The following is a 22,002-nucleotide window of genomic DNA, read 5'->3' on the forward strand; positions in this document are numbered from 1 at the left end:
CATTTATTAAGCACAGTTATTATGCACCAGGCATTGTGCTAAGTATGGGATACAAAGAAGGGCATAAGGCTGTCACTGCCCTCAAGGAACTCAGAATCTAATGGGGGAGAATATACATAAAAAGCAGAATGTGGAAGGAGGGAATAACCTAGTACAATATCATAAAACTGGGATGGGCAAATGATCTGAGAAGGTATAAATTTCTGAGTTGATTTAATCTTGCAGAATGAGTTTCTAGAGACGACTAAGTTCAGGAAAGCAGCTAGGAGGAAAATGATGAGGAAAATGCCGAGTAGCCTCCTTAAATGATGGAGGATCTGGGCAGAGCTCCCAGAATCCCATCTCCCACCCTCTAATCAGAGGAAGGGAGGGGCCCCAGGGACAGGGGTCCTGAGGTGTGATGTAATTCCTGTGACTTTTTTCACATGCCTTAAGAAATGTTTGTAGAAAAATTTGAAAATTATTCAAGAAATGGATTCTTGTAAAAGTAAAATGAATTCTTTTGGAAGCCCCCAAAATAACCTTCAGCCTTCAGCAGTAGACAAGGAAAAAAAGTTCTATGAGAGCTTCAGGGACAGCGGTAAACCACCAGTTCTCTATGTTTCTAAGTAAATCAATGAATAATTCACAGAGTCAATGTCAGGACCAAGTTCACCAAGATATGTAAAATGGCAGAGCCCATGGCATTTATCTGAACAAGGGATTCATCTATGAAGGAAGTTACTGTCAAGCCTTAATTACTTAGGGACTAATTATCCAGCTTATGGAAAAAAAAAGTTCTTTTTAGTCATATAACTCATGTAACAGTTACTTTCTCTTACTATCTACCCTGCCATTATCAATTACCAAGAGCATTTGACATGGGTATGTGCAGGCCACTGTGGCAAAAAGGCTGTTATGAGTTAAATGACTAAAATGAAGCTTTCAAATTTTTTTTGGATTTCACTTACTCATCTTGATTGACTAGTAAAATGTAAGTTGCTGTCCAATTATTAAAAGACTAGTTCACTTCATCTTCAGCCATTTCACCACTAATTGGTTGTTCGTATTCTCATTGTACCTTATGACCAGGAAACATATATAAAACAGCTGGTTCATTGTGGCCACAGAATATTACAGCTCTCAGTCTCACACGAGTAATGAGCTCTTTATGTGACTACATAGATTTGTGTTGGATCCACCCAAACTCAACCTTCAACCTTCACAACCCATCTTTTACTTTAGGGGAAAAGGAGGTGCTTCATCCCACATGCAGTAAATGTGTTAGGTATCTATTACACTCAGTGCATTTTTTTCAGTCCTAGAAGCTAATTCCTACCATGTATTATGAAACCTACTATGGATATCCAGAATGAAATTGGCAGTGAGCCTTGCCCAACTAAATGGAGTTTCAATTTAGCAGCTGATTGTTATTGTTAAGATGTGATGGCTAGCAAAGTTCTAACCCTCAAACATAAAATAATGCTGAAACTGGGGCAAGGATGGATAGGAAACTAAAACAACATGTTAAAGCAAAAACCTACTAGGTCTTCAGAGTTCTCATAAATAAGTCTGATGACTTCTAAGACTCCTCCCCACACCTATTTTCTGTGGGAGCTAGACATCTAGCCACTGAGTCACAGGGGAATGAAGATGCTGAGATTGGAAAGGACGATGGATTACCAAAATTCTAGACAAGAACATCTTTCTTTACTCTCTAGGAGGGAGAATGCAGGAAAAGAGAATCCCATCAGCTGAGATACTCCTTTCTCAAGAGAATCAGCCAAAAGCAAATTACAAAAGGTATCTATGCTACTATGTAAAGAGCAAAGCCAATTCATGTTACATAGGGCTTGGCCTATCTTGGATCAATCTGTCATGACACAAAAACATACATACTCTTTTCTGAAGAAAAAAGGCAGTACTGAGACAAACGAGGTGGCTGCAGGGCAGATGCTCAAATTCTGCCAAGCCAAGTCAGAGGAAATACAGCCATGCAAGGCACCACAACATGCAAGAAAACAGGCCAGGTCTCAAAGCATGGTCTGAGCTTATGCTACTTCAGGGACTGAACTTTCAAACTCTTATTTCCCAGAAGCCACCAGTCTCATGGCCAACAGTTCATCCCATTTTTCTGGGCTTGGGCCCACTGGCCAGACAGTTCTATCCCACATACAAGTTTCCCCAAATAGCTTATTAGAAATGGTGAAAGTAAAAAAGGTAACTCAGGGAAATGAATCTTTAGAATCTGACATGAATTAACAAAGATCAATTTCTCTGCTGTTTATCTAAAATGGCTTCCCCTCCGGACTGACTAAAATTTCTTTAGGCTAAAAACTCATTTCACAAGCCTTGTAGTTTTGAAGCCGAAGAAGTAAAGGACAAGTGAAGGAAGGGTTACTGTCTGATTTCAGATTTTACAGTTGGCAAAAACACATCTCAAAATGAGACCTGAGATATATCAAATATACTTATGCATGCAACCAGCAGCCAGCGTCTCCCTAGTGGGAACATATCTAACAGGAAGGATTCTACATGATAACCGATCTGTGAGACCTATTTACAATAAGTTGGAGCTAGATGCACTAAGGAGGCCCCTCACAAGACATGTGTTGCAAGCTCCAGTTTATACTCTATCCCTTTGGTTCACCATAGACAGAAGAAAGACAGGCTAGTTAGAAAAGTGCAGATGCTGTTAAGAATATGAAGGAAGCAGGAAAACACCTCAAGAGCTCTGAAAAACTTCCTCATTTATTTATAATCTCCAAAACACATGTAGTTCCACAGTTAGACACAGCCTGCAGCTACATATACCCACCCAAAACTCCATTCAGCCTCTTTAGTGAGATGGGACACGAGCTGGAGGTATAAAGAGATCTCATTTCTCAGTTGGCCTGTTCATTTGCAGGGTTTCATTATCTATGGCTGGTATAAAGCTGAGACTTCTGGCCTCTCATAAGACCCTTTAATTTAAGCACTTGTACAGTTGTGCTCTCCAATTGGGCAGAAACATCAAGGAGGCTGGGATAAGGCTTTGTTTCATGATTTCCTGAGACAAAATATTTAAAAGGTACCCAAAGAACAGAATGTCCAACCAGCGACGGCCACGTAACCACTTCAAGCCCCTCTCTCAAGGGCTGGGGCTGTTAGTTCCCTAAAATTTCATAGAAATAATTAAATATTTAACAACCAACGTTACCAGCTGCCTCACTTGGTCCCATAATGAGGCAGCAATTTTTGTAGATGTGATTTTAAGTACATTCAAATGCTTCTAGACCAGTTCCTAAGTATTTTTGTTTCATGGAACTTCATTTGACAGTGTGGCGAAGTATGCAGTGTGGACTCCTCTCTTAGAATACTGGGCTTTTTAAAAAATTCAAAATTGAAGGAAATGCTAAAATTTCAATTACAGGCTAGTGAAAATAGATATGTAATTTTTTTTCTTCCCCATCTAAGTTCAGATGTCCCATGAGATCTATCCATGAGTCCATGGATGTCAGGTTAGGAATTCCTGCTCAACAGAAGTAACTTCAAATGGTTGACATTCACGTTCCTCCCCAAATCTCATTCCTTTTTTCATTTTGTATTTCTTCATGTTTCTTATCTCTGAAGCAAAATCTCAAAAGAGCCTTCTTGCCTAGACTTCTCCAGGTACTCTAGGTGAGGAAAACTGACCAGTGGCTGAGGAGACCTATCAGCCTAATCTCCCACCCCCGAGAGAGTGGCCTAAGGCAACATGATCTAGTGGGAAGAACAACGGAGTTATAGATGATGTGGTTCACATATCAGCTCTTCCATTTATTAAGCTGTGTGACCTAAGGAATATCACTTCCCCTTTTTCAGCCTCAGGTTCCTCCTCTATAAAATGAGAGGGCTGGACAGTCTCTAAGGTCCTTTTAAGTTCTGTGACTCCATACCCAACAATTAAGAAGGAAGGGACAAACTCAACAAATGGCCACGCGGGTTAAGGTCCAATCTGGTGAGGGGGAGGTTTGTCAGAGAAGCAGAAACAAAACACAGACCCCTCTGCTAGCAACCCGCATCAATGTAAAAACCAAATATAGCCAAGCAAGCTGTCCTGGGAAAAGGGAGGGAAGAAGGAAGTATGAAAAGCTGCAGGAGGAACAGGGCCGCCAGACTCAGTGGCTCAGGCTGCCCTGTCAAACTTAGTTCTGCTGCCTGGGGTCATCCACATCACTGGCCTCAGTGTCACTGCTCTGGGACAAGTCTTTGGGGCTCTTTGGCTTGTGCAGCTCCAGAAAGTTGATGATAAGCTTGGCAATTACTTCCACGTCACTGAAGTAAGGAGTGAGAAGAAGAAGGAAGGGGAAGAATTCAAGTTATACCAAGGCACATAAGACCATACCCAAATCCTTTACACACAAACATAACAGTCCAGGAAAACTGAAGCAGCAGATTCACTCTTCACCCCCAATCCCTCCAATACCCCATCTCCTTTTCATTCTATTCTGCTCTCTCTTACTTTTCCTTGCCTCAATCTGTAGGATTCACATTACCACAAATAATACCCTCAAGAAGCAGGCAAACTTTGAGGGTGGAAATGCTCATGGCTCTGCTACTGGCTGTGACTTGTCCAAAGTGTTTCAGTTTCCCCATACATCGGAAAGGAGGGAGGATACAAAATATGAGCCCAAACTGGCTATGAAGCCTTTTGGACTTCTAACAGAGTAAATTTTTCAGATAAAAAGGTTCTTTCAATCTATAGGTTATTTGACAGGAAGGTTATAGTCAAAAGTAAACCTCAAAGGAAATAAGGTACCACTACCCATTGATTTCTTCCTTTTTAGAATAGTTTAGAAGCAAATAAAGACTCCACTATGTGTCAACTTTGGAAACACTGCAGGTCAATGCTAGGACCGGCCTCAAGGAATAAAAGCTTTGTAATGAAAAAGGAATCATGAAGTAGAAAAGAGTCATTTTCAATATCTCTCTTGACCCAGCACACCTTATTGCACAAATAGACACAGGCCCTAAAGAGTCAAAAAGTTGTTTGAGAGAATATAAAAAGCATATTTGACTTGAAATTACCCAAGGAGATGACAGCTTTAGAGTTGATTGTGTAACCACACTCTAATTTAGCTTTCAACACAGCTTCACTAAGGCTCTATCAAGAAATACAGGTTTCTGTTACTATAAGCAGTGCCAAGCCCTTGGCTCATATACAAAGCTAATGCTTAAGCACTTCATCATTCCTAGTTTCTTTGCCCAAATGAAAGACTGCATACCATCTAACCAGATAGCGCTGAGGCCAATTTTGGTCTACTTGATTCAGATGTCTCTACTGCTTGGCCTTCAGTTTCTGAAGAATGTAAAATGGTGATAGTTTAGTAACAAGAAGTCACCTAATGGAAAGCCCCAAGAAAAAGCTATTCTAACACTACCCTTTCCCAGCACAGTCTATCCTAGAAGGGATCCAAAAGACACATCCACTGGAATAAATTACAAAGCACAAAAAAAAAATGATTCAGGGGCAGCCAGAAAGTCTGAAGTTATTACCAGTAGCCATGATTTTAAACAAGGCAGTGTGGTATATTTAAAAGAGCATCATATTTGGGGTCAAAGAATCTAGATTCAAATGCTGGTTCAGTTATTTACTGTGTGACCTTCACCAAAGTAACTTTCTTTCTATGGACCTTAAATTATTTATAATATGTAAAACTAGGTGTTTGAATCCAAAGTTCCTTCTAACTCTAAATCCCATGATCCTAGGATGTGGGCACTAATGACCCAAACAGGAACTCATTTATCAGTAACTTGAAAGAGGATCCAAAATAAAACAGGTTCTAAGCTGTTATAGACAAATATATAACCTAAATATCACTGACAGTTCACCACTTGCCCCTAGCCACACCCCATTCCCAAGACACTGTTGTCTTACCTCCGATGACCCATCACTGCACTCTGGGTAAGAGGATGGGAAAAGCCTGTTGCAAACCGAAGTACCACTGTATAGCCCTTCCCAAAATATCGAACTTTCTCCTCTATGACATTCACATCCTGAATATCATTCAGTCCAACCACCACTGAAAAGACAAGAACAGTTAACAGCCATATAAGAATGTCAAATCTCAGAAAATCCCACAGAATAATAATGGCAGACGATCTCCAAATTGAAGCTTTCATAAACTCCATGTAAACATATTTCACTCAACTACAAGAGAATCAGCAGCACTGAATCCCATTCCTGTCTCTACATCAGCTTGACAGAAAGCCTTATGCAAGTCATTTCCCCCCTGGACCTCAGTTTCTTCAACAGTGGATGAGAAGGTTGGATTATCTGATCTCTAAAGGTCTTTACATCAATAACATGATGAGATTCTGTGGTTTGAAGAAATTCAGTCATTGGAAAGTACCTAGGAACAGGAAATATTCACCAACCTTTGTTTCTCAATCTGTTAAATAATATGCAGTGTCTTCAGGCCAATGTGTGTCAGAGGATTCTGCTTCATATTCCCCCGAACATGGAGTCAAAACAATAGTATTACAGCACAAAGCAACAGCCTCCCTAGAAACCACTGATCATAATTGACTTATTCTTGCATAGAGGAACAAATCTGGTTCTGATTTCCAATTGCATGTGTACTAGTTAGACAGCCTTTTTATTTGTTCCATTTGTTTCAGCTTCCTCCATGAGTTTAGAAGGAACATCACATTTGGAGTAAAAGGACCTGGGTTCAAATTACAAATCTACAACCTTGGGGAAGTCACTTAACCACTCTGGGACTGTTTCCTTATCTGTAAAATGAGACGGTTAAACAAGGCCTCTAAGGATAGTCAATGGACCTGAATATACTTTACCTGTTCATGATTATCAAAGCTCAGCCTCACTAGATGGGTACAAAGAAGGAAAGAAGGTTCTAAACTAGTGGATTTAGTGCATATGGTGTAACAAAACTGCTTGAAGTTATCCTAAATGAACTATTATGATGAGTTAGCAAGAAACTGGATTCCAAAACAGAGTCAACCTGAAAAGACACACAACCAGGAACCAGGACATTCCCTCAGCAAAGGACAGTTACAGCAAGGCTCAGAGTTTCTTTTGCCCCTTTCTCATTTGCTCTTTAAATTTACAAGGTTGAAATGAGATAGATACTAAGCTGGCTGGGCCATATGATCTCTTCTCTCATCCCCTTGCCTCTAAATTCTTGATAGATATTAGGATTCCTAAAGGAAACTTTAACATGCCATTAAGTGTCCTCCAGGTTCTAATGCCCCCATGGCTACAGTGTTCTGTTTTGCAAAGCAATATGAGCTCAACATGGCATCAGAAACTTATCTAGACAACATTTAAAGCCAGGTGCCTGGGAGCCATCAAGGTCTCTATAGAACAGGGGAAAAAAAAAGAGATAACTGTTGACTACAGGGTTAATAATGTCCATTATCTTCAAAGAGTTTCATTTTTGACTGTGGGGTTAATAATATCCAAGCAGTTTCGGTGCTATTACAATTTGTTCCTAAAAATAAAAAGAGACAATGGCCAAACTGGATTTAGAAATTTTATACTGCTGTAAAAGAATAGTTTTCAGACCTTGTTTTCATAGACTAAATCATAATACCTAAGAACATGGAAGGCCATGTGGTGCAGTAGAAAAAACATATTTGGAGTCAGAAGATCTGGATTTGAATCTTCACTCTGCCACTTACTCCTTATGTGACCTTGGACAAGTCCCTTACTTTTCTGGGCCATAGGCCCCTCACCTCTAAAAGAGGGGGAAATACCAGGTGAACTTCTGCCCAATCTGTGAGCCTAAGGACTTCCATTTACCTTGTTCAATAAAATCTAAATTTGAAAATTCTAGATTAGCCAATGGAAAAAGACTCTTTAATAAACAAAAGTGTCCCTTTTGTATCACACTCCAATACTTAATACTTAATTAAGCATATGTAATACAACCCTTACCTTGTTCATGGCATGCTCTAGAAGCTGTCAATATTTTCTTATAGAGGTTGAATGTTTTCAAGGTTATTTTCCCAGTAGTCTTGTCAAATAGGGCTTCCTGGAAAAATAACACAAGGTCTTGAGTTCAGCAAACACACTAAGAAAAGAAATAAAACTATCCCCTACTACTTAATGATTATGACTAACAGTTCCCAGTCCCATACTATCTCCCTAATCCTTCAACTTCACTGCAGATTTCCTGGTGTCAGACATTATTTTCCACTCTAAAAGCAAACAAATTTCTTAGAGGGGAATAATAAGGAAAAGCACTTGAAAAATATCCTTCATCCACCCACCCCAGACAAAATCCCAACACCTTGACTTAACAAAGCCAAACTTTCTCCTACAAGTCTGATTCCCTTAATTTGGGAATTGCAAAAGGAACCAAAGCCAGCATAATCGTCCTTGTTGCAGAAACAATAGAAACTACCAGGATATCAGAGAGCAATGTGGATTTCAGCAGAGAAGATAAGGACAGAACTGCAGCTCTCAAACCACCAGATAGGTTTAATGATTTGGGAGAGAATATTCAGCACTTGCCCTAGCTCTCTCTTAATACTTCATCTACCCTTCCCTGAGGAAGAAGGCAAGCATCATCCTCTAACACGAGTAAAAAGAACTCTGAGGAAAATCATCAGAAGTTGACTGGTGGTACTAGGAGGCATGCTGGCCTGACATCTCAAAAGGAGCACCTTTCCTTGAGACATGGAAGAAGTGTCTTAGGGCACAGAGTTTGATCACTGTTGAAACCTATTCTTAGGTTAGAGTAAAAGCTGTACAACAGCACAATACAGATTCTCATAGCCCCAGATTTATTAATGGGCATCCTCTAATCCTAACTGCCACTAAAAACAGTAACAATGATGAAGGAGGATTCTTAAGAAGTTATAGGACCCTCAAGCATATTTCCACACACACTGTGCTCTAGCCAAACTAGGTTACTCCCTAGTCCCCTAATGCTTACTGTTATGTTCAGTGTCTTTATCCTGGGACTGCCCTCCCTTCCCCTCTTCATCTGCTAAATTTCTACCCAACCTTTAAAATGCCCAACTCAAACACCCCCTATTTCATGAAATCTTCTATGATATCCCTCAGTCACTAATGACCTTCCAACCCTTAATCCAGAGCATTTGGCTTTTCTCTTGCCCTGGGGAGCCTCCCACCCAATTCTTCCATCAACCGCCTCTGTTCACTTTAGCCCTTACCTCCCAGTCCTCTAAGTTCTGCACCGCCACAAATAGACACCCTGTGACATAGAAGAATTTCCAGCCTAGATTATCTAGAAAGCAAATACCCAGAGTAGTTAGCTATGAATGGCAAAAAGGAGAAGCCAACAATAACCTGAAAGCAAACAAGCCCAGAAAGACAGAAAAGTTTCCCCTCACCCACTCCATAGCGGGGTTACCACCACAGTACCTTCCTAAACAGCAGGAGCAATTACACTCAATGGGGGAAGCGGGGAAGGAGGGAGGGAGGGAAAATCCTCTGTGGGTCTTAAAGGCTGATGTCCTATTCCTAACCAACTCCACGTGGCCTGCAGACGAGCTACTCTGTATGCTGGAGATTACACAGTACATGTCTAAGTAACTTCCTTTCAACATCTGGATGAGCTTAAAGGATTTCTAAGAACGCTGGAACCTAAAGCACTGAACTTGTTACTTAAAACCAAAAGAAAAATTTGTAATTATTTAGTCTCATACATGTCCAGTTCTATGTTTGGATGTATAGTAGGGTGCAAAAAACAACGTACCAAGGGACAAGACCCTGGACCTGGCACTGCTAAGGTGTAATACTGAGCAAGTCAATTCCCCTCTCCAGGCCTTATTTCTTATTAGGATGAACTAGTTTGAATAGATGATATCTAAGGTCCCTTCTATCTCTACGAATCTATGATATTATCAGCAGAAATGCCCTTAAGGTCTAAGACTCAGGCTCCTTGTGAAGCTATCTGGATAATTCCAAGGAAAGAAGAGAGTCAAAGCATACCAACGTAGAGTTACATCACACATAGGCCAGTTTCCAGCCAGAAAAAGAACACTAGGCTTCTAATCCCAACAATGATGTAGGTCAAGGAGAGGGGGAAAAGAGTATTAAAACACATAAATTCATTAAAACCCTCCTGGATAAATTAAAATTCATCTTTAAGCATCCCATACCAATGGATGTCAAATAATTATTAATGGGAAACAAAATACAACGGTGGTGAGCCAAGTTAGTCACATTCTTGAGGATGTACAACAGAAGTGACAAATATGCAGCTCACAGGCCCACAACACTCCCAGGTGTGACAAGACAGATTAAAATGTAAATAGGATATACTTAACAAAACAAATAAAAACATAAAAACAGATAATATTACATTTTAAAACTAAGTCAATTTGCAGCCTATATGGATCCTTATGTATAGATTAATGGCCTCCATTTCCACTTGAGTTTGACATGACAGAAAATACAACTAAAGGCTGAAGAGTCAGGAACTGGGAAAGCCTGCTCAGAAGGCACTCAATAAAAACTTGTTGACTGAACTAATGATCTGATTATTATGAAATGGAGAAGCAGAAGAGGTCAGCACTGATAAAGATTAAAAAGTTGGAAAAACCTCAGTGAAAAGTCAAGAGGGAAGAAAGTAAAAAATCCCAAAGAAATTCTTAACAAGCAGCAACACAGCCATTGTACCTCCACTGTAGTATGCAGCTGCCAAGCCAATGGACAAGATCCCTGAAACAAGAAAAATAAAAAACTTTAGTTAGAACTAATGCCCCAGATTGTCTCTAGTCACCCACCAGAAGATTAATATCAGATAGTTCTGTTCCTTCCCCCCATAGAACTTACAAATAGAAGGTAGGAAGCAACAGCTCTGAACAAAGAACTCCTTCCCATTTGTGAGGGAAGGTGTGAGTAGTGAAAAGGAAAGTAGGTGGAAGAAGGGAAAGGCACTTCCATTTCAGAGCCAGGTATACTGGGCTTACCTACAAGAAGAGACCAGGATCGGATACCAGGAGACCTCTTCAGATGAAGAAGGGAGCCAGTTCGGGTCTCTACCTGCATATACATTCCTGGCTTCTAGAACTACTCCCAAGGTAAGAAAAGGCTGATTGAGAAGAATACAGAATTAGATAGAAATGATCTTGCCAAATAATCAAAGAAATATTTAGTCATTTTATGGTTAAGCGCTCTTCAATTGCTTTTTTATTTCAACCAAAGTTAATTAGTTTATTTAATACATTGTTTTAATGTTGTTTTCTGCATTCTATAACACAGGGAAGATACAGGGTCATCTTTCTCACAAGAAATGCCAAGTAATGAAAAAACCTAGAGAGATGCTATGCCTCAAACTAAGATTTAAAAATGAATAATCTTCATAGCATTACGTAGAGGCTGAATGATTTAAAGAATATTCTCTCCCCTCACTTGAATTGGAAGAATCATTGTCACAACCTAAGAAGGAATCTCCTTTTAAAACATCTCAGTTGAGTAGGCTATTGGCCTAATTGCAGGTCTCCAGTGATGCAAAATACACGTTCTTAAAGTAGACTGGTTTAGTAGACTTTAGCTTGAATTCTTTCTTCAAACTCTTACTGACTACTCCTCTACATAATTCTGCCTTCTGAGACCAAACAAAAACAAATCTATTCCCTTTTCCACATGGCAGTCCTTTCATATATTTGAAACTATCAGCTCTGACCTCTCCCCGCCACCCCAAGTCTTCTCTTTCCCATGCTAATAAACATTTCCAGTAATAATCTCCTGTGGATATTATTTAGTTTTCTCACTATCCTCATTTCTCTCCTTTGGATATACCAGATTGTCAATGTCCTAAAATTTGGTGTCTAGCCCCAAACACTAAAGGTAAGGACTTGCCAGAGCATGAAGACAAAATGATCATCTCTCTTACTCTGGGTACCACATTCTTATTAACTCAATTTGATTGCACTAGGTTTTTGTTTAGGCTTCCACATCATACTCTTATTCAAATTAGGCTTGCAGTAAATAATCTCCAGGTATTTTTTCACATGAACTTGTGTGTAGCCTCACCTTCCCCACTTTGTGCAAATGATAAAAAATCCAACATAGCACTTTACATTTACTTGGGTAGATCTATGATCTCATCAGTGCGGGTACTCCCTTACAACAAGGCAAATCCTAATTTATCCACGTGTAGTAGCAATTTAGATTTGAAGATCTTTCCCACCCATTAATAGGCCATGTGACCTGCTTAGGTTACAGGAAGCCTAAGTTACATGTGGTGGGAAGAGCTTCTTGACAGGAAAAGGAAGTTATGTCACAGAAAATGCTGAGAGAGAGAGAGAGACAGAGAGAGAGAGAGAGAGAGAGAGAGAGAGAGAGAGAGAGAGACAGACAGAGCAGTCCTGGCTGCTAATGGCCACCATTGTGATTGTTAAAGCTGAACAGGCTGACTTAGCTGTACTGTGAGTTTGTTTTGGGGAAGACCCCAGCAGGGGGTCTGAGAGGTTTTGGGATGGCGAGGCTCCAGGTTGTTATATTGTGTGTGGGATGTTTTACTGCTGTGATAGCCTGGATAAATGGTTTGTGGGGTCTGGTTCTCTGGTGTCTGAACAAATGGTTTACTTCTACCTTCTACGTGGAGAGTCTCATATACTTTGCGATACAGAACTACACAGGCATTTTGACGATTATCATCTATGTTATTATTGCCTGTCATACCACGCCTGCATAGTCTATGTGACTCGGCCTATTTCTTTCCCCATAGGCCTTTAGCTTGACAATGTTGTCTTTGTTCTTGCTATATGACAGACCTATTTTTTCCTAGCTGTATATTTGTCCAATGACATCTTACATCCCTAGGCACAATTCATTTGCTGATGTGTTGTTGCTTGCTTATGCTCACTGTGTCCCTCTTCTTTACCCTTTCTGGGACCCCCATTTTCCAATCAGTCATACAGTATCATCAGGAGAATACTGTTTTTAAGAATGGGCCTTTGTTTCAGCGAGAAGCCTGGGGTCACTGAAAAAACCATCTTGCATTTCTCAAATACAGTCTAGCCTGTTTTGCTCTTGTTCAACTACAGACCAAGCTTATGGTCTATCCAAGTCTATGCAGTGTCTATCCAAGATAAATGGACCAGTTCTATGTCCTATCCATCCATCTCTACAATCATTCTTTTTTTTTTTTTGGAGGGAGGAAGACAGGGCAATTGGAGTTAAGTGACTTGCCCAAGGTCACACAGCTAATAAGTATGTCAAGTGTCTGAGATCACATTTGAACTCAGGTCCTCCTGACTCCAGGGCTGGTGCTCTACTCACTGCGCCACCTAGCTGCCACTGAACAATCATTCTTGATCCAGTTAGTTTTTTTCTTGCCTTTAAAAAAGTGGCATTTTTCCTGTACTGAATCAAATGCTTTTTATAATCAATAAACAGTAAGTACAATGAGCTCATTGTAGTCTTTGCACCTTTGAATAGTGTGCCTTTAAAGATGTGGTCATTCTATAAAATGGTTTAGTCTTCCTGTTCCTTTCTCAAACCTTAAAGAATGCTGTCAATATGTATACAAATTATCCTCATATAATTTTAGTGGAGATGGAAAAGTGGCACGTGGGTAATTACTAACATTCTCTTTTTGGTCACCTTTTTAACATCCTAGAATATATAGGTTTAAACTTTAAGGTTTGCAAAACACTTTAGGAATGTCATTTGATCCTCCCAACAATGATTACCATTTTACAGATGAGGAAACTGAGGCAGACAGAGTGGTTTGCCCAAGGTCTTATAGCTTAGGGTCTAAAGCTAAGTTTGAACTCAGGTCTTCCTGATTCTGAGTCCAGAATTTTCCAACACCTGGTCAGGACAAATATTTTTTCCAAGACATTTTCATGAATCTTGAGACTTGACACCTTCAAATTTGTCTTAAGCACAGAACCCAGTGTAAATTTAGTCTAGGTGATCATCATTCTTGTTTTCTTCAGTGTCTTTTCCAGTTTGTTTATCCCTATTAAGTTTCATATTACTTTCAGCCCATGTGGGTCACCTTTTTAGATCCTTAGTATGTCAATCAGAATATTCCTCCCAATTTTTTGTCATCTGCAAATTTTCTAAGAGTGCCTTCAGGCAGCTGGTTGGTATAGTCAACTCCATCTTGTCCACACTTTTCTATCCACTTTTAGTCAGATGTGAGTCTGAGGGATTGGCACAGGAGGTATAAAAGAACCTTTTCAAAAGTCTTACAGCAAGCCAATTATACTGAAGTTAAAAATGCATTGATTAACACTTCTTACCTAGCCCACCATTACTTCTTTTAAAGTCCAAAACAAAGCAGATGGCTAAATGATTCACACAGGTATCATTCAACCTTTTGGCAAATTTAAGATGTCTCGTGTGATGCAAAATCATCTTCATTTATATATGTGCATTCTGGCTTTCACAATGCTATTTTATTTAATATTTAGTACCTCTTTTATAGGTAAAATAATTTTCTTAGGATATTTCTGTTTGTAAAATTCTGATTTATGTCAATCATTTCAACCACGTTATTTACCTCGATAATATTCTCTAATCCATAGGATCTCAAAGCTTTGAGAGCACGGTAAGTGTTTGTAAATCTATCTTGATGCTTGCTGTCTTATAGCAATGTCTGTATACATTCCAGAGGTGTAAGAAGTACCTCTGTTGCACCAGCCAGAACAGCTGCTGCACTTTGAGTCACAATTTCAGGAGAACTGATATGCTGGCAGAGAATGAAAGAGAAATCTTCATAGAGACCAAACATAAGTGCTAACGTTGTAGTCTTCTGCATTAATGAAGGCAGAATTCCTCTGTACAAATTTCACAATGCCTCCTTCTGTAACTGAAGCATTGCACCTCAAGTTCTGAGTCTATACAGCTGTTGCCGAAAAAGGATCTTCTGAATGGGACTGCTATGTTGTTAAAGGTTGCACAGCAGCCACAAAGATAGTGCTTAACTGTGTGAGGTGATATAGCCTGCTGTGGAGGAGACAGGATTTTTCACCTCTTTTCATGAGCTTCTGAATCCATCATATTGAAGAAAGTCTTTCTTCTTCATATGGGAATTTTTTTTACTGGATGGCTAACCCCTATCACAGTGGACTTTGGGGCCTAGGCTCCCCCGCCCCCTGCCCTGGCAGGAGGGCTATCAGGCAAGCCGCCACCGAAGTGAGAGAGCAGCAAGATAGATAGCAAGATAGAATTGCTTTTTTAGGTATTCTACTAGGCATTATTATTAGGTGCTAATGAAGAAAGCAGCAAAACACCACTAGGACTAAGAAGACTGGGGTCCTAGTCCCAAGAAAGCTGATAGCCAGCTATGACTTTGGACAAGTCAAACAACCTCTGCTCCAGTTTCTTTAACTGTAAGATGGAGCTGGACTAGTCTCCAAGGTGCTTTTAGCTCTAATGTTCTAAAAGTCCAGGAGATAACACAGTGACTTCGCCCCTTGCCTCAATATTCCCTCAGTCCCTCTCCTATAAGACAAGAAGAAAGGTATCTTAAAGATATCAATAGATAATAAATTCAGAGTAGGAAGGAAACTGAGAAGTTATCTACTCCATGTCCCTTCATTTTGTAGTGGAGGAAAAAGCTGTAAGGCTGTTAAGTTACTTGCCCAAGGTTGTACATGTAAAAAGTGGTAGAGTTAAGATTTGAACCTGGTTTTCTGACTAGAAATCAAGCCTTCTTTCCATTGCACTAGTGGGTCCATCAAAAAATATTGGGTTCATCCAAGGAACAACCTATCAAAGCTTTGTAGACTTCCAACTAAGATGGCAACATGGAAGGTCACAGAGAAGCGTCTGTCCCACATACTAATCCAGCAAAGATCTACAAAGGGCCCCAGATTGAGTAAGGATCAAGAAATCCAAAAAGAAACATAGGTAGTGCCTTTCTCCAGAGCAAAAATTCAATAAAAACCCTGTGAACACTGGGAAAGGGACTCTGTCAGGAAAGGCAGCCTTCTGACCAAAGATACTCCAGGAGTACCTAAAGCCTGCAGAACTTTGTTCCTGAGGGCCCAGAAGCTCTGCCCACAGCCCTTAAACCACAGGATAATCATTTTGGTCCTCTTCAACTACAAAGGGCTAACAAGCAAAGCCAAGATGGCAGAGTTGTGGGAACCAGTGTTGCAGAACTGCTCTCTATAAAACTCCTCTTAACAGATCTAGAAAATGCACCAGATCAAATCCTGATGTTTTGTAAAAACCAGAAAAAGTTATAGTGAGTCATCTGTCCAGCCCACCTTGGCAAAGGGAAATAGACAAGAGGGTCTCTTGACAATGGGAATAGGGCCAGGCCAGCGGTACTCCAATCTAGCACCAAGGGAAAAGCTGTATACTACAGCAAAAGGAGGTCCCAGACCCATACTGGGGCTCCAACAGAACCATTCCAAGGCACTGCAATGGGAACAGGTATGAAATGGCAGCTTTGTCCCATTACAGAGTTTCAGATCATAGATGACTAACAAGGTGATCTGTACACAAGGAAGGCATTACTGAGTAAGGAGTCCTTGAGTGGCATACCAAGGAGGAAGGACGTTCAAAAACCAGCTGCAATGTGGCTCATATAGAACAGGGTCTCTAGCCCAGACGAATTCCTCTGCAGAGGAATAACAAACAAAATGGGAACCTACAATTTTGCCACTCTTAACCAACAGAGCTGGCTGATAGGGGGAGACCCCAAAACCAGGTGAAGAACTTGCAGAGCTCAGAACAGAGGAACAGCAGTGAGACCTGACCCTGGATCCAGATATTTTGGGGTCATTGGAAACTTGTAGGTCCCTGAGATCCTAAAATAACACAACACTCAATATCCCAAGAAAAAAGCCAACAGGAATAGCCCAAACCTTTCCCTCCAGAAGTGTGACAGAGGCCAGTCCTGACATTAAATCTGAAATCAGAAAGTAAGCTGGAAGAATGGTCAAAGAAAAAAAGGAAGCCCACTATAAAGACCTATTAAAATGAAAGAGACTCAAGACACAAACCCAGAAAAGGAGAAAGAGTCCAAAAAAATCTATCAATCTACAAGGAAAGCTGCAAAGAAAAACACAGCATGGGCAAAAATTCAACTAGAATTCCTGGAACAGATGAAAAAAGAATGTGTGTGTGTGTGTGTGTGTGTGTATACACATGAACACCAAAACGTGTATATATGTGTAAGCATGTGTGTGGGTACACATACATGTACATATACATGTATGAATCTATAGATACATATATTATAGATGCATTTTTTAAAGACCAAAGAGGAAAGTGGGTATGGTTCCATCATGGTGTCAATACAAAAAGAACTGGCTTTGCAAAATGACTTTCCTCCAGAGATAACTGAATTAAAAGAGTGATCAAAATTAAACTGCCCAGTAGACTGCAGAGAGAAGGTATACTAGGTACTTTATGTGAAAGGAAGAAATTTCTGCTTCTATTTAAATTACAGTCTATATACTTTTGACTCTTCTTATAGGGAGCCATCTAGGAGTGAAATGGCCAAACTAACATTTTAGGAAAATCACTGGCAATTATGTGGAGGATGGATTAGAGTGGGGTAAGATTTGAAGCAGAAACCAATTAAAAGGGTACCTCGAAGGGTAATGAGAGCCTGAACTATGGTGGCAGCTGTGAAAGTGGAGAGATACAAAAGAGGCTGTGAAGGCAGAAAAAATGGATTTGGCAATTGCTGTGAGGTAACTGAGACAAAAGAGGGAAGTATTAGAAGATGCCTAGGTTGCAAATCTAAGAGACAATCCCTTGACCCCTCAATTATCTCCCAGGCCATTTCCTCTACACTAGCCACTCTCTCCTCTTTTCCCCATCTTGACTAACTAATTCAACTCTACACTGTCCTCTCTTGGATCCCTAGCCCACTTTATCGTATCGCCAATTATGCCCTATCAATGCCCCTGGATCACTTCCATGATTCACCTTCATTCCTACACCTGTGCAGCTGAACAAAGATGGAGAAAATTGCTACAAATGTATGCTATACAACCTCATCTGGGCCCTTACTGCCACTAGGCAAACCTACTATACCTCCCTTATCAACTCATTGTCTCACTCTCCACAACAACTCTTCCAAACCTCACCACCGTCCTCCACTCCTCTCAGCTGAGATCTCTGCCTCATTATTTTACAGGAAAAAAGAAATTTAGGCCATTTGCTGTGAACTCCCTCCTTCTCATCTGCCATCACTCAGAAGCCTTTTGCCACTTTCTCCTCCTTCACCCCTTCTCACATGATGAAGTGACTTACTCTCTACCAAGGCTACTTGTTAACTGATCTCATTCCATCTCATCTCTTCCAAGAGACTGCCCCCTCTGTCATCCCCACTCTTTCACTTATTCTTAATCTTTCCCTGTCTACTGGCTACTTCACTACTGCCTATAAACCTGCCCATATCTCCCCCATCCTCAAAAAACCCTTACTTGATCCTTCCATCTTTTATCTCTTCTGCCCTTTATAGCTAAACAAAGGTATCCTTCAATAGGTACCTCCAATTTCTTTCCTTCTTAACCTTTACAATCTGGCTTCCAGCCCTATCATTCCACAGAAACTGCTCTTTCCAAAGTTACCAATGATCTCTTAGTTTTCTCAATTCTCCTTCTCCTTGACCTCTCTGAAGCCTTTAATAATGATGATGACGATGATAGCAGCTAACATTTACACAGTGATTACTTTGTGCTAGATACTGTGCTTTACAATTATTATTTCTGGGAGATAGGTGCTAGTGATGGAATCCTAATAAAGCTGCCCCAAACCCCAATATTCAAACTTCCTTATGGGACCCATTGAACAGAGGGCATGTCCTGATTTAACCACACCACAGGCCCTCAGACTCAATATAGCCACTGCCCCCAGACCCAATTCACATATTTGAACAGGTGTGTTCTTGTACTCAACCACAACCACATCATCCATTAGGACCACAATCAAAGGGCAGCACAACCAGGATGTTGGATCACCAAACCATAGAAGGGACCCTTCCTCATTACCTAATCCCTTAACAAATCCCTCCTGCCTTTTTAATAGTCATAAATTTGTGTTATGTAATTGCATCTTTACCCTATTTTGCTTTCTCTGAAGTTGCTGGTTCCAACCCACTTCTGAGGGGAGTCAATCCTCAATAAATGCTGCACTTGGATTAGAGGTGGTCTGACTGAATTCTTTCAGACAGTTCCACCCCAACACACCACGAAACTGCAACAGTTTTTCATGTCCCTGGGGGGACCAGTCTCTGACTCTGACCCCCACTCCACGTGGAGCCGCCACACTATTATTACCCCCCATTTTACAAGGTGAGGAAACTGAGGCAAACAGAAGTTAAAGTGACTTGCCCAGAATCACACAACTAGTGTCTGAAGCTGGATACGAACGCAGGTCTTCCTGATCCCAGGCCAAGCACTCTATTCACTTGGCCACCTGGCTGCCCTTTTGACACTGTTGATCACTCTCTCCTCCTCGATACTTTTTCTCTAGATTTTTGGGACACAGACATCACTCTCCAGGTTCTCCTCTTAGTATATGTGCACTTCCTCTCAGTCCCTTTTGCTAGATCCTCATCCAGATCACTTCCTCTAAACATAAGTGTTCCTCAGGATTCTGTCCTGGGTCTTCTCTTCTTTCTATATTACTTAATATAGTGACCTCATTAGCTCCCATGGATTTAATTACCATAATGCCAATGATTCTCAAATCTATCTATCTGCCCAAAACTCTCAGCTGACGTCCAATCTCTCATCTCCAACTGCCTTTCAGACATCTGAAACTGGACCTCCAATCTTATACTAAACACGTCCAAAACACAAATCATTATCTTTCCCCCTAAACTTCCCACCATGTTCCCTATTACTATAGAGGGTAACACCATCCTCTCAATCCATCAAGCTGGCAACCTAGGAATTATTCTTGACTGTTGCCGTCACTATCTCTTACCTCCCATATTCCAGCTGTTGCCAAGGTCCATCAGTTGCACCTTTGTTACACCTCTCAGTTATGCTCCCATCTCCTCCAACACCGCCACCATTCTGATGTAGGGCCTCATCATGTCATGCCTGGACTATTCCAGTAGCCTAATGATGGGTCATCTGTCTCAAGTCCCTCCTTATTCCAATACATCTTCTGTTTTCAGCCATCAGATTTCCTAAAGGTCTGGTCTGACCGTGTCACTCAATAAACTTCAGGAGCTCTCTATTGCTTTCAGCATCAAATACCGAATGCTCTAGGACTGAGCCTTGGAGGACATCCACAGTTAAGAGGTAATCAATTACTAAATAAGGCATAATGCTGGGCCATGGGGTTATAAACACAAAGCATGAAATGGCAAACCATTGGTAACTGTGGAGAGAGAAGTTTCAGTTGAATAACAGTCATGAACTGACTGCAGTAAGTTTAAGAGAGTGAGGAGAAGCATCAAAGAATTTATTTGGACCCTTATGAAAAAATAATCTCAAGATTTTGGATGTTTCCCCAAATGTTCATTAAATGAATGAGGTGAGTTTTTCTCTTCTTCCATGACTTCAAAATTCTGGAAGAAATTCACTCAAAAGTACCTTCTCAAAAGTGCTAAAAGTACAAGGTCTTTCTGAGCTCAAAAGAATCCGTACAATGTCACATGAAAGCAGGAGAATTTTTCTAATTTTCTCACTTTATTTTCTTGCTTTTTAAAAAAAAACATGGCTAATAGGGAAATATTTTTTGATGATCTCACATGAATAATTGATATCATACTGCTTGCCTCCTCAGTGGGTGGAGGAGGGGTGGAAGGGAGAATTTGAATGTCTTCAATAAATAAATAGTAAAGTGAAAAAGAAAAAAAAAGAAAGTAGGAACATCTGGAGAACTTCATGGATGATAAGGAACTCTTCTATTTGGACTTGGTGTAGGTATCCTTGATGACACTAGTGAATTCCTTATGTGAGTATGTCTCTGTTTCATGTCTGACTTGATGAACTCAGGTTGCATTTGTCATAGAATCTGGTGTGATTTTAAGATATGTTTGAGGAGAACCTTTAAGACTGCATTTTTTTCTACAGAATTATGAAGCTACTTACTCAGCCATACTCATTAACTCATCCATCACAGTTAATAACTGACACTAAGTTATTTATTAGTACAGTGGATATCAGTAAAGAGCAGTATCCTGAAAAAGCCATGGCCTAAAGGGAAATCTTCTATTATGAATTGAGTAGGGCTTCCTTGATTCAAAACACTGGTGGGCTATGTGGACTGGACCAGGGCAGCTTTTTGTTTAATGTGACACCACTTGTACTGACCTGACTCAGAGATAACAGAGCTTGGATCTGCGCTATTTCTACAGGGAATGGGGGGTAAGGAGGAGGAAGAAGGAAAATCACAAGAAGCTTCTTTGTGACACAGAACGGCTCTGACACTAGCTGTGTGGTCCTCGTCAAGTGCCTACTTCTGAGCCTCCGTAAAGTGACGGGACTGGACTCGTTTTAAAGCTCGGATCTTAGGGTCACCCGGCTCACCCCTACCACCAGCCAGAGCTCCGGAGGTGCCAGCAGAAGAAAGCCCGATCCCCCACAGCTCCCTGCATCACTGACAAGAGTTCTTCCTTTCTTTTCTCCAGCGTCCTCCGGCTTCTGGGGAGAGAGGGCAGCAAAGAGGAAGATGCCTGCCAGTTAGAGGCGTGTGCATTCACTCATCCACGACTTCCCTATTACTCTGGCAAAATGAATTCGGTAAGTCCTACCCAGCACGGCAGGGGAGAGCGGCAGAGTAGGTGGGTGGAGAACGCGCCTACCTAGTTGAAGACGGCAGCAGAAGCAGTAGCCCCAGGAACCAGCACGAAAGCAGCCGTTTGAATGAGATCTGGGCGGGAAGGTTACTTCCTGATTCATGCCCGGGAGGGTGAGGGGCCGTACAGCTGACCAGAGGGTTCACTTCCGTTACAAAAGAGGAAGGGGCGGGGGAGAAGAACCGGTGATGGCCATCTTGCATTCTGGCAAAAATTGGTTTATAAACCCTACACGTGGAAGGAATGCCAAAGCTGGTAAAACAAAACAATTTACAGGGGGGGAGATACTTTCAACTGGCTGGAGGTTCAGTAAGCGAAACAGAAA

At 40.9% G+C, this 22,002-nt stretch overlaps 1 protein-coding gene and 1 pseudogene across 3 annotated transcripts; both read right to left on the bottom strand.

The window, feature by feature from the left end:
* Positions 1-2,712: 2,712 nt before the first annotated feature.
* Positions 2,713-21,795, bottom strand: LOC118855796 (cytochrome b-245 chaperone 1). 3 transcript variants are annotated; one of them, XM_036765815.1, is made up of 8 exons: positions 21,684-21,776; positions 21,409-21,519; positions 10,909-11,030; positions 10,616-10,657; positions 9,145-9,218; positions 7,901-7,997; positions 5,879-6,023; positions 2,713-4,275 (listed from the first exon to the last, which is right to left on the bottom strand). In XM_036765815.1, exons 3-8 carry the CDS (start codon positions 10,991-10,993, stop codon positions 4,146-4,148), a joined length of 573 nt encoding a protein of 190 aa, XP_036621710.1. In that variant the 5' UTR covers positions 10,994-11,030; positions 21,409-21,519; positions 21,684-21,776; the 3' UTR covers positions 2,713-4,145. The 3 variants fall into 3 exon arrangements, with proteins under 3 accessions (XP_036621710.1, XP_036621709.1, XP_036621708.1); XM_036765814.1 differs by having other exon boundaries at positions 21,409-21,522; XM_036765813.1 differs by lacking the exon at positions 21,409-21,519 and having other exon boundaries at positions 21,684-21,795.
* LOC118857898 lies at positions 14,449-14,956 on the bottom strand (annotated as a pseudogene).
* Positions 21,796-22,002: the final 207 nt, after the last annotated feature.

The sequence above is a fragment of the Trichosurus vulpecula genome, chromosome 7, assembly GCF_011100635.1.
Source record: "Trichosurus vulpecula isolate mTriVul1 chromosome 7, mTriVul1.pri, whole genome shotgun sequence".
Classification (NCBI taxonomy): domain Eukaryota; kingdom Metazoa; phylum Chordata; class Mammalia; order Diprotodontia; family Phalangeridae; genus Trichosurus; species Trichosurus vulpecula.

What these genes read in the sequence shown, in the direction of transcription:
- LOC118855796 (XM_036765813.1), bottom strand. Translation starts at nt 10,993, where the DNA reads ATGTATATGCAGGTAGAGACCCGAACTGGCTCCCTTCTTCATCTGAAG. An exon ending in AGAACTTAGAGGACTGGGAG is followed by an intron (nt 7,998 to 9,144) that starts GTAAGGGCTAAA and finishes TTATTTTTCCAG; the next exon opens with GAAGCCCTATTTGACAAGAC. An exon ending in GCAGTGATGGGTCATCGGAG is followed by an intron (nt 4,276 to 5,878) that starts GTAAGACAACAG and finishes TCCTTACTTCAG; the next exon opens with TGACGTGGAAGTAATTGCCA.